Genomic DNA, 13,319 nt, shown 5'->3' with positions numbered 1-13,319 from the left:
ATCTTTCAAAAAAGCCGCGGTAGAAAGCTGCGGGGGTACAGGTTAGTCGAGGTAATTGAGGTAATATGTACATGTACAGTGAGGGAAAAAAGTATTTGATCCCCTGCTGATTTTGTATGTTTGCCCACTGAGAAAGAAATGATCTGTCTATAATTTTAATGGTAGGTTTATTTGAACAGTGAGAGACAGAATAACAACAAAAAAATCCAGAAAAACGTATGTCAAAAATGTTATAAATTGATTTGCATTTTAATGAGGGAAATAAGTATTTGACCCCCTCTCAATCAGAAAGATGTCTGGCTCCCAGGTGTCTTTTATACAGGTAACGAGCTGAGATTAGGAGCACACTCTTAAATGGAGTGCTCCTAATCTCAATTTGTTACCTGAATAAAAGACACCTGTCCACAGAAGCAATCAATCAATCAGATTCCAAACTCTCCACCATGGCCAAGACCAAAGATCTCTCCAAGGATGTCAGGGACAAGATTGTAGACCTACACAAGGCTGGAATGGCTACAAGACCATCGCCAAACAGCTTGGTGAGAAGGTGACAACAGTTGGTGCGATTATTCGCAAATGGAAGAAACACAAAATAACTGTAAATCTCCCTCGGCCTGGGGCTCCATGCAAGATCTCACCTCGTGGCGTTGCTATGATCACGAGAACAGTGAGGAATCAGCCCAGAACTACACGGGAGGATCTTGTCAATGATCTCAAGGCAGCTGGGACCATAGTCACCAAGAAAACAATTGGTAACACACTACGCCGTGAAGGACTGACATCCTGCAGCGCCCGCAAGGTCCCCCTTCTCAAGAAAGCACATATACATGCCCGTCTGAAGTTTGCCAATGAACATCTGAATGATTCAGAGGAGAACTGGGTGAAAGTGTTGTGGTCAGATGAGACCAAAATGGAGCTCTTTGGCATCAACTCAACTCGCCGTGTTTGGAGGAGGAGGAATGCTGCCTATGACCCCAAGAACACCATCCCCACCGTCAAACATGGAGGTCGAAACATTATGCTTTGGGGGTGTTTTTCTGCTAAGGGGACAGGACAACTTCACCGCATCAAAGGGACGATGGACGGGGCCATGTACCGTCAAATCTTGGGTGAGAACCTCCTTCCCTCAGCCAGGGCATTGAAAATGGGTCGTGGATGGGGTATTCCAGCATGACAATGACCCAAAACACACGGCCAAGGCAACAAAGGAGTGACTCAAGAAGAAGCACATTAAGGTCCTGGAGTGGCCTAGCCAGTCTCCAGACCTTAATCCCATAGAAAATCTGTGGAGGGAGCTGAAGGTTCGAGTTGCCAAACATCAGCCTCAAAACCTTAATGACTTGGAGAAGATCTGCAAAGAGGAGTGGGACAAAATCCCTCCTGAGACGTGTGCAAACCTGGTGACCAACTACAAGAAACGTCTGACCTCTGTGATTGCCAACAAGGGTTTTGCCACCAAGTACTAAGTCATGTTTTGCAGAGGGGTCAAATACTTATTTCCCTCATTAAAATGCGAATTAATTTATAACATTTTTGACATGCGTTTTTCTGGATTTTTTTGTTGTTATTCTGTCTCTCATTGTTCAAATAAACCTACCATTAAAATTATAGACGGATCATGTTTTTGTCAGTGGGCAAACGTACAAAATCAGCAGGGGATCAAATACTTTTTTCCCTCACTGTAGGTAGGGGAAAAGTGACTATGCATAGATAATAAACAGCGAGTAGCAGCAGCGGAAAAAAAGGGGGTCAATGCAAATAGTCTGGGTAGCCATTTGATTAATTGTTCAGCAGTCTTATGGCTTGGGGGTAGAAGCTGTTAAGGAGCCTTTTGGACCTAGACTTGGCGCTCCGGTACCGCTTGCTGTGCGGTAGCAGAGAGAACAGTCGATGACTTAGGTGGCTGGAGTCTTTGACCATTTTTAGGGCCTTCCTCTGACACCACCTGGTATAGAGGTCCTGAATGGCAGGAAGTTGGCCCCGGTAATGTACTGCGCCGTACATACTACCCTCTGTAGCGCCTTATGATCAGATGCCAAGCAGTTGCCATACCAGGTGGTGATGCTACCAGTCAGGATGCTCTCGATGGTGCAGCTGTATAACTTTTTGAGGGACCCATGCCAAATCTTTTCAGTCTCTTGAGGGAGAATAGGCATTGTTGTGCCATCTTCACAACTGTCTTGGTGTGTTGGACCATGATAGTTTGTTGGTGATGTAGATACCAAGGAACTTGAAGCTCTCGACCTGCTCCACTACAGCCCCGTCAATGTGAATGTGGATGTGCTCGGTCCTCCTTTTCCTGTAGTCCACTATCAGCTCCTTTGTCTTGCTCGCGTTGAGGGAGAGGTTGTTGTCCTGGCACCACACTGCAGGTCTCTGACCTCCTCCCTATAGGCTGTCTCATCGTTGTCGGTGATCAGGCCTACCACCGTTGTGTCGTCGGCAAACTTAATGATGGTGTTGGAGTCGCGCTTGGCTACGCAGTCGTGGGTGAACAGGGAGTAAGGGATGGGACTAACCACGCACCCCTGAGGGGCTCCCGTGTTGAGGATCAGCGTGGCAGATGTGTTGTTGCTTACCCTTACCACCTGGGGGTGGCCCGTCAGGAAGTCCAGGATCCAGTTGCAGAGGGAGGTGTTTAGTCCCAGGGTCCTTAGCTTAGTGATGAGCTTTGAGGGCACTATGGTGTTGAAAGCTGAGCTGTAGTCAATGAACAGCATTCTCACATACGTGTTCCTTTTTTCCAGGTGGGAAAGGGCAGTGTGGAGTGCAATTGAGATTCCATCATCTGTGGACCTGTTGGGGCGGTATTGGAGTGGGTCTAGGGTTTCCGGGATGATGGTGTTGATGTGAGCCATGACCTGCCTTTCAAAGCACTTCATGGCTACATACGTGAGTGCTACGGGGCGGTAGTCATTTAGGAAGGTTACCTTGGCGTGCCTGGGCACAGGGACAATGGTGGTCTCCTTGAAACATGTTGTTGGTATTACAGACTCGGTCAGGGAGAGGTTGAAAATGTCAGTGAAGACACTTGCCAGTTGGTCCGCGCATGATCTGAGTACACGTCCTGGTAATTCGTCTGGTAGATAGTGTGGTCTACAATTTACCATGAGATTACCTCAGGTGAGCAAAACCTTGAGACTTCCTTAATATTAGAAATTGCACACCAGCTGTTATTGACAAATAGACACAGACCACCACCCCTCGTCTTACCGGAGGTAGCTGTTTTGTCATGTCGATGCACGGAAAACCTAGGGGGATTTGGGCCTGGTCTGGGAGCGTCAGACTCATTAAAGACAAATCTTTGTCTAGTTCGAGGTGAGTCATTGCTGTTCTGATATCCAGAAGCTCTTTTTGGGTTTAAGAGATGATAGCAGAAACATTATGTACAAAAAAAGTTACAAACAATGTGAAAAAACACACAAAATAGCACAATTGGCAACCATCCCCTCTGGCACCATTCTCATATATATTCCCATATAATATATATTATTACCAAAGAAATGTGAAGTTTCTCATGTCACATGCACTTATTTACATATTTCTACAGACTTTGTCATTGGCAGTGTACACTTTTTTTTTTTTTTACATTACCCAACAGAGCACTTAAACTGGAACGACACTCTCAGTAACGGTTGCACAAAAATAACTTGTGAATTTAGAACTAGAAGGTTCTATCTGAAAAAGGATTCTGAGATAATTAGCCCTCATTGGTTTGAATGGTGTCAGCAATTTTTATATTGTATTATTTTTTAACTTAACAACACGACGCCAGGACAGCGGAGTGACTCACCACCTTCCGGAGACATTTGAAACCCCACCTCTTTAAGGAATACCTGGGATAGGATAAAGTAATCCTTCTACCCCCCTTTACTCCAACCCCCCCAAAAAAAAAACATAAAAAAAAACATTGTAAAGTGGTTATCCCACTGGCTATAAGGTGTATTTGTAAGTCGCTCTGGATAAGAGCGTCTGCTAAATGACGTAAATGTAAATGTAAATGTAAATGTAAATGTGATGAATTGGGGAATTTGCAAACCACGCCCCCAAATATTCTAATGAGCCCAAGCCTCTACATCAGGGGTGTCAAACGTATGGCCCGCGGGCCGGATCAGGCCCGCAAACGGGTTTAATCCGGCCCGCGAGATGATTTAAAAATAAAAAATAAAAATAAAAATAAATTTTTTTTGGGTAAAGTATAAAAATGCGCTGCAATTTTTCAATAAAATAAACTGCTGTTCCAATTGCGTCCACTGGATGGCGCAATAGCAATTGTGTTAAGCAAGCAAACTGTTTATACCGGGGCAGAGCAAGTAGGTCAAGCACGTGCAGCCAATGAGCTACTTTGTTTTGCCCGCGATATTTATTACGGCTTCTACTTTTAACATTATGTGCTTTGGCACCCTCATTGCCCCAATATGTCTCTGTCAAAAAAGAGAAAAGTGGACGCAGAGTGCAGAGTGTTCCAAGAAAAATGGTCATCCTATTTATTCACGGAATTGAATGGGAAAGCTGTATGTTTGGTGTGTTCAGGGCATGTTGCAGTGCTGAAAGAATATAACCTTCGTCGCCACTATGTGAGTCTTCATGCCGACAAATATGACAACTTTCAAGGACAGCGGAGATGAGGGAAGGTGAATGAACTGTTGGCGGGTCTGAAGAAACAGCAGTCTGTGTTTACTCACAGCCGAGACATCAGTGACGCTGCAGTGAAAGCTAGCTACCTCATTGCTAATGAAATCGCAGTGGCTTCAAAACCATTTAGTGAGGGTGAATTTGTAAAAACATGCATGATGAAGGCAGCGGAGATTGTGTGCCCTGAAAAGCGGCAGGCTTTTGCAAATATCAGCCTGACAAGAAACACAGTTGCAGACAGGATTTCTGATCTTTCAAATCCATCTTTCAGTGGATTTGGACAGCCAGTTGAAGCAAAAAGTAAAGTCATTTATTGCGTTTTCGGTTGCAATTGATGAAAGCACGGACATTACAGATGTTGCACAACTGGCCATTTTCATCCGCGGAGTTGATGACACTGACCGTCACCGAGGAGTTCGTGGAGTTGGTGCCGACGACAGCAGCTGATATTTTTACCGCACTCGTCGGCGCGCTGGACAGGGTCGGAGTGGACTGGTCCCGCGCTGTCAGCCTGGCTACAGATGGTGCGCCCTCAATGATCGGGAAAAAAGCAGGCGTTGTGACAAAGTTCAGAGAGAAAGTGCAATCTGCAAATGGAGGACGTGATTTTTTTGACTTTTCACTGTATTTTGCACCAGGAGGCTTTGTGTTGCAAGTCATTAAAGATGGATAACGCCATGAAGGTGGTCATCCAAACTGTTAATTTCATCCGATCCAGAAGCCTGAATCACCGTCAGTTTGACAGCCTTCTCAGAGAGAAAGACCACATCTATGGCCTGCCATACCACACTGAGGTAAGATGGTTAAGCCGAGGTGCTGTGCTGAGGCGTTTCTTTGATTTACGAGAAGAAATTGAACAGTTCATGGAAGAAAAGGGCAAACCAGTGTTAGAATTTCATTCCGCAGAATGGATGCAGGACCTTGCATTTATGGTGGACGTTACAGAGCACCTGAATAACTTGAACAAACAGCTGCAAGGGCGCAACAAAGTTGTCACGCAGTATTATGACAGCATACGTTCTTTCAAGTTGAAGCTGTCATTGTGGGAGACGCAACTTGCCGGTGGTGATGCAGCTCACTTCCCCTGTCTGAAAAATGTGTGCGCGACCCAACATGTGGCAGACATGAAGCGGTTCAAAGATAAAATAACGGGACTGTTACGGGAGTTTGAGCAACGCTTTCAGATTTATGTTTATGTTTTTATGTTGATGTGCTATTGTTTTTAATTGATTTTATTTGTATATTTAACCTATTCTTGACTCTGTGGTTCTTGCACTTGTTTGGGGAACAGGATTTCATTATTTTTTATCTACATTTCTGCCTGAGAAATGACACCCTGATATAGTTCTGTGATCTGTGATATACTTCTGTGAATCACTGAGGCATTGTGTGTTTGTGTGTTCTTTGTCCTCAGAACTTTCAAATAACTTGAGGTGTTTTATGATTAATAGTGATGTTGTGCTTTTGGACACTGTCCTCAGGCTCCAGCTTTATGTTTATATGTTTTTATGTTGATGTGCTATTGTTTTTAATTGATTTTATTTTATTTGTATATTTAACCTATTCTTGACTCTGTGGTTCTTGCACTTGTTTGGGGAACAGGATTTCATTATTTTTTATCTACATTTCTGCCTGAGAAATGACACCCTGATATAGTTTTGTGATCTGTGAAACAGTTCTGTTAATCACTGAGGCATTGTGTGTTTGTGTGTTCTTTGTCCTCAGAACTTTCAAATAACTTGAGGTGTTTTATGATTAATAGTGATGTTGTGCTTTTGGACACTGTCCTCAGGCTCCAGCTTTATGTTTATATGTTTTTATGTTGATGTGCTATTGTTTTTAATTGATTTTATTTTATTTGTATATTTAACCTATTCTTGACTCTGTGGTTCTTGCACTTGTTTGGGGAACAGGATTTCATTATTTTTATCTACATTTCTGCCTGAGAAATGACACCCTGATATAGTTCTGTGATCTGTGAAACAGTTCTGTTAATCACTGAGGCATTGTGTGTTTGTGTGTTCTTTTTCTTTAGAATTTTCAAATAAACTTGACGTGTTTTATGATTAATAGTGATGTTGTGCTTGTACTATTTTGGACACACTGTCCTCAGGCTCCAGCTTTATGTTGTATGTTGATCGTATTAAAACAAAGAAAACAATCTGAAGTTGTTGTTTTTAAGTTATATATACACCATGATTTTTCCGGTCCGGTCCACTTGGGAATAGATTTTCCTCCATGTGGCCCCTGAGCTAAAATGAGTTTGACACCCCTGCTCTACATTATAAAGTAATGTTGGTCCCATGTAAAGTGTTGGTCCCATGTTTAATGAGCTGAAATAAAAGATCCCAGAAATGTTCCATATGCACAAAAAGCTTATTTCTCTCAAATTCGGTGCAGAAAGTTGTTTGAATTTATTTCAATTGACTGATTTCCTTATATGAATTTTAACTCAGTAAAATCCTTGAAATTGTTGCATGCTTCGTTTATATTTTTGTTCAGTGTATATAATGTGGGGAGGTTAAAATAATGAAAAATTATACCATATCTATTCATTTTAAAATATTGATTACTTCTCCTTGCCATTATCATTCACCTGATGATAAGACGTGACATTTTTGGGGGCTTGCTAACGTATGATGGGGGTCTCTGGGTTAGCGGTTTGCCAGGGCTGGGGTCCCTGGGCAAGAAAAGGTTGATGATCCCTGGCACAGAGGACGCTCAGAGGAACATAAAGAGAAGTGGGGGCCTCTCCTAAGGTGCTCAGGTTCTTATATAAGAGGACAGTGGCAGTGTTCACAGGCTGTGAGTGTGCCCTGCCCAGAAACAACAGTCCTCTCTGGCACTACACAACAAGAGATTTTACTCTCTCTCTCTCGCTGTCGCTCTCTCGTTTTATTGTCCTGATTTAGATCGTGTAAGTGTGCAGGAGATATATTTTTTATATAATCTCTGACTGTGTCTTTTGCGCACCTATGCAGAAACCGTATATCTTCAGTCTGTCTCCTCTGCTCTGCCCTCTCTCCCATGCTGCAGTGTGTGGTAGTTGGTGGTACTGTACGATGTGTGTGAGATTCAAAGCAGTGTGTGTGAGATACTAGATTTAAGTCAAAAGCAGTTTGAAATGTAAGGAACCACATTACTCCCCTCTGTCACCTGCACAGTGCTCCAAGACACACTAAGATCACACCTCTCCCTCTGTCCCTTGTCGCTTGATGAGAGAGAGGTGGGTGGGATGGACCCATAGAGATAAGAGGGGTTTCCCCATTTCTGCTGCAGTCTTCTCTGTGATGCTGCTGCAGTAGCTGTCTCCTGCTACTCCTGCAGTGCAGGCTCGGCCGGGTCTCATTTATAACACAGCCTGAGGTTATCCATACATTTAGTACAGCTCCATAACAAAGGGACAAAGCAGCTCTCACCAGCCACTGGGACTGCTGTAAGACATGATGATATCATCACAGCCTTAATGCGCACAACAGCAGCAGTGCCATGTTTGTCCAATTGTTACAGTAGGTCGAAGGGACAGATTAGCCTCCCATTACTGTAAGAGCTCACAGCCAATGGCTCTGAGCAAACCTGCTGACTGACTGGTCTTTGTGTGGAAAGTGCCAAGCTTCTGAATGTGTTGAAGCTAGTGTGTGTGTGAGTTAGCTAGCAAAAAGTACAAATGGCCTGTGGTGGTTTGCGTGTGGTGTGTTGTAACTAGCACAGGTTACACGTGATTGATTTCCAAAAGCTGAGGAATGGTGTGTTGACTGAGAATTAATCTTTGGCCTGTCAATGATATCGCACAGGCATCACTTACAGGCATCACACAGGCTTTACCACTACAGATAATTTATTGGACATCATGATCATTCTTCAGACCTCTGTGTACTGTACACCCTACAGCACTGGTCTGTAGCATGGTTGTTATGAAGTAAAACTGTTTGTGAGATTATGCTAAGAAGCAAAGCTGAAGTAGGCCTAGATATTAACAACATGAAGTGTTCCCTTTGATCGATTCATGATGCCATATTAAAGGATAATTTGTCCAAACTCGTGGTTTGTATGTTTTAATTGATCTAAACAGCTGCTATCCTGAATGTAGGCCACCAGTAATGGTGCCTTACAATGAGGCTCATATATGTGCTTTTAACTCCAAACATGGAGCAGAGGATTGGTGTCAGAAGTTCGCTGTATAAATAGGCTACTTATGCAGATAGTTTAGAGTATTCCTGAACCATGAATAAACAGAATATTCCTCATTTAAGTTCATACAGTGAGGGAAAAAAGTATTTGATCCCCTGCTGATTTTGTACGTTTGCCCACTGACAAAGACATGATCAGTCTATAATTTTAATGGTAGGTTTATTTGAACAGTGAGAGACAGAATAACAACAAAAAAATCCAGAAAAACGCATGTCAAAAATGTTATACATTTATTTGCATTTTAATGAGGGAAATAAGTATTTGACCCCTCTGCAAAACATGATTTAGTACTTGGTGGCAAAACCCTTGTTGGCAATCACAGAGGTCAGACGTTTCTTGTAGTTGGCCACCAGGTTTGCACACATCTCAGGAGGGATTTTGTCCCACTCCTCTTTGCAGATCTTCTTTAAGGTTTTGAGCCTGACGTTTGGCAACTCGAACCTTCAGCTCCCTCCACAGATTTTCTATGGGATTAAGGTCTGGAGACTGGCTAGGCCACTCCAGGACCTTAATGTGCTTCTTCTTGAGCCACTCCTTTGTTGCCTTGGCTGTGTGTTTTGGGTCATTGTCATGCTGGAATACCCATCCACAACCCATTTTCAATGCCCTGGCTGAGGGAAGGAGGTTCTCACCCAATATTTGACGGTACAGTGAGGGAAAAAAGTATTTGATCCCCTGCTGATTTTGTACGTTTGCGTACTGACAAAGACATGATCAGTCTATAACTTTAATGGTAGGTTTATTTGAACAGTGAGAGATAGAATAACAACAAAAAAATCCAGAAAAATGCATGTCAAAAATGGTATAAATTGATTTGCATTTTAATGAGGGAAATAAGTATTTGACCCCCTCTCAATCAGAAAGATTTCTGGCTCCCAGGTGTCTTTTATACAGGTAACGAGCTGAGATAAGGAGCACACTCTTAAAGGGAGTGCTCCTAATCTCAGTTTGTTACCTGTATAAAAGACACCTGTCCACAGAAGCAATCAATCAATCAGATTCCAAACTCTCCACCATGTCCAAGACCAAAGAGCTCTCCAAGGATGTCAGGGACAAGATTGTAGACCTACACAAGGCTGGAATGGGCTACAAGATCTTCGCCAAGCAGCTTGGTGAGAAGGTGACAACAGTTGGTGCGATTATTCGCAAATGGAAGAAACACAAATGACCTGTCAATCTCCCTCGGCCTGGGGCTCCATGCAAGATCTCACCTCGTGGAGTTGCAATGATCATGAGAACGGTGAGGAATCAGCCCAGAACTACACGGGAGGATAATTTAGCAAATAATTTTGACTGCTTGGAGAACCATGACATTTTAGGATCCTCTTCATTCTGCCTCAGATCTTTATTTAGGCCTAGATCCATATTATTATTCACCAATCAGGACACCCCTGGCAGTCCTCGTCTGTCATTCTGTCCTCCTCTCTTCCTGTGCCATCTATTGGCATCTATGTGTGTTTCCTGCTGCTAACACTGTACTGTACTTTCCAGGCCAGGACTGCTCTGCTGCCTACTTACGTAAGCCCTGTCTCAAGAGGAATCTCTCTCAGGCTGGGTGTAGGTGTCGGTTGCCTTTGGTGACTCCATGTTGCATTGTGTTGGACAGGAATGAAGGTAGCAGTATGTAGGTTGCAGTATGTAGATGTATGTAAGACTGGCTAAACACTAAACAGGCAATACTAAGGCATTATTTCTTTTTGTCTTTATTTCAACCTCTCCAGTGAAATCCATCCCCACCCTGTCTGTGGGGCTGTCCTCCTTCTTCACACTACTCCTTTCCTTTAGTCTTCCTGCTGTCCTGTTGCGTTTGGATCAGCATGTGGTGGTGTAGGGCCAGAGGATGGTTCTGATCCGATAAGGTCCTGAACCTCCCTCCCTCTCTGTCTGCCTCCCTGCAGTTTTAATCTGCAGAATGCACCTTGGCCCATAAGAGCAGTACATCTGAGCTCAGCTCTCCAACTTGTGCTGCCGGGACAAGTCTGTACCGCAGTGCTGCAGTAAGTATCCTCTCCCTCTCTTTCCTCTCTCTCCAACTGCAGCACAGCACAGCCATCTAGTGTGTGCTTCAAGCACCCTGAGGACTTTGATGCACCAATAATAAACTGTCAAAGCAAAGGAAAAACACTCAGCCTAGCCTAACTTTTTTGGGGTGTGCTGAGAGCATAACACTTCACCGACTGAGACTGTATGTCTGAACTTCAGTATAGGCTAAATGCCATTTGCTACACTTTAGCCTTGACTCCAGTCGTTCGTCAGTACAGTGTGTTGCGGTCTGGTACACACAGACACAGCCACCAAATCCAACAAGACAGCTCTTGCGTCCTCTGTTAATAATCAGTCAGTCGGTGGCACTAGATACATGACTTTCCAGCCAGGTGGAGTCCTACAGAATCCCCCAGTCAACGTAGATCTACAACACAGCCCATCTTCATCTGGCCATCATGACGCCATCATCATCATCATCACCTTGTAGGAGAAGGGACCAGCTAGACAGGCAGCGGCAGGCAGGGGCTTTTGTTCCGTCCTGCCTGGCATGATTGAAGTGGTGTGACCAGAGAGCATTAAATGATTCCTTGAAAAGGGGACACCTCATTTTCTGTGTCTGATTGATATGAGGAGAAAGTCACCTTCACGTCCTCGTCATTACCACATCTGTTTCTATTACCAGCAGACCAGCGACGGCTCATGGCTGGCTCGCTCACATGAGCTCAGTGAGCGAGCCACCTACACACGGCGATGGTTACCGTAGCAGTGCAGTCCTATGTAGACTATAATGTAGAGCAGGGGTGTCAAACTCATTTTGATCCCACGGCTACACTCAGTCTTCACTGAGGTCCAGAGGGACTCACAGAATTTTACTGAAAAATGTATTGCTGTCATAATGTGCCTAGTTTTGGGAATTTTTGGTGCTCCTTTACTGTCTAGCTTTTGTTTTGGTAATTGTTAGCAAGCTGGACAAAGTGAAGAGACTAAATGTAGGTTGATTATCATTTCTACACAGTTTAGATTTGGTTATAGACATAAAAAATATACCCCCCACCCCCTTTAAAAAATATATATGTTTTAAATGTTTTAATTAAACCTCCCATCGGCTGCACTGAATCGTCCGGATCGGGCCCGCAAGCAGCATGTTTCACACCACTGATGTAGAGGGAAATGGTACATAGAGTACAGTAGGTAATGCAAATGGGATCTGTTTTCTTCTCCAGGCCCTTCTGTAGTCATCCTCCCCTCGGCCCCCAGCTGCCCAGCTCTCTTCTCCTGTTTTAGGCCCTTACTTCAGCAGTGCTCTCCTTCTTGGGCAAAGACTGTTGCGTTTCATAGAAACTAGTCGCTAAGAGCACACGCACACAACAAGGGTAGGATGGAGAGGTGTGAGGACACCAATGACTTTGTGTGAACGTGTGTGCGATGGGTCTGTGTGTGTGGTATACGTGTGTATAAGAACGTTGTCGTACAAGGCTTTAACATGTTATCAGACCTGTACCTCTGATTGGTCCAATTTTGTTCCCGTAGTTTACAAAAAAATATGTAACATCCCAAGTTACAGCCCACTGAGCCCAGAGATGGCAGTGTTATTGGTCTGATCATCTTACTTATTTATTCAAGCTGCTGCCTGTGAGACCACAGTGAGGGAATGGTGCCATCTAGTGGCTGGTGAAGAGCAGTGACATTTTGAAATGACTATTTGACATACAAAGAAAAAGGAATACTGAAATCGGGAATGGATACAAGTTGTCTTCCTTCTTATCATTATAACCACACAGAAGATATGCCAGTGTACAGACTGTTTGCTCTCTCTGTCCCCTCCAGAAGCCCAGTTTTTTGAGAGACAGGCCCCTGTCGTCCTGGTGAGAGATAGAGCCCTCGGCAGGCTGGCCATACCCCCACCCTCCCGCCTCCATGTATCCTGAATCTACCACAGACTCACCTGCCCGCCTCTCCCGACAGACTGGCTCGCCGGGCATGATCTACAAGTGAGTACTCACACACAAACACACATTCATTGTGGCCTGTGTATGTGATCTCATGGTGCATGCAGTTAATTGTCCAGCCTGATAAAAATGAAATGTCCATACTTCATGAGTCATGCCACTTCCATTCTATTCGGGACTTTTAAAACAAGCAGTCATGTATCTACTCGTGTCATCCCCAATCCTTTGTAATACAAAATAGATCAACAGTAAGCTTGTAGTGGAAACACTTGTTTCTGTTCTATCATTGGTTCAAGCACAGACCCTTTCGTGCTGTTCCACTGTTCCACATGCCACTAGTATGTGGCACCAGAGAACCATTTGTTTAGTGTTACTTTCAGACAGAATTGACAGTATTTTACCTGTAATTTTTTTGGGCAATGTTTATATTACACATTTTTACCGCTTTCTTGCCGGTATACACCTTTTATACATCCCGCAGGGTTTTCGTTAGCTGATAATTGCCGGCTTTTGGCCGATTAAATAAATGAAAAGCCGATAAATGACAGTGTAGCCGGC

The 13,319-nt window shown here is 43.9% G+C and overlaps 1 protein-coding gene across 4 annotated transcripts in view; it reads left to right on the top strand.

Moving 5' to 3' along the window:
- The window catches only part of LOC121577704 (voltage-gated potassium channel subunit beta-2), a 125,596-nt gene that overhangs the window by 23,214 nt on the left and 89,063 nt on the right, over positions 1–13,319 (top strand). For all 4 annotated transcript variants that reach the window (XM_041891518.1, XM_041891517.1, XM_041891520.1 and 1 more), the window contains one exon: positions 12,640–12,803. In XM_041891518.1, coding sequence (XP_041747452.1) covers positions 12,730–12,803 — 74 coding nt within the window. In that variant the 5' untranslated portion in view covers positions 12,640–12,729. The remainder of the gene's footprint in view (positions 1–12,639; positions 12,804–13,319) is intronic.

Source organism: Coregonus clupeaformis, chromosome 12 (assembly GCF_020615455.1).
Source record: "Coregonus clupeaformis isolate EN_2021a chromosome 12, ASM2061545v1, whole genome shotgun sequence".
Lineage (NCBI taxonomy): Eukaryota > Metazoa > Chordata > Actinopteri > Salmoniformes > Salmonidae > Coregonus > Coregonus clupeaformis.
The sequence above is the reverse complement of the archived record's forward strand: the minus strand, read 5'-3'. Positions and strand labels throughout refer to the sequence as shown.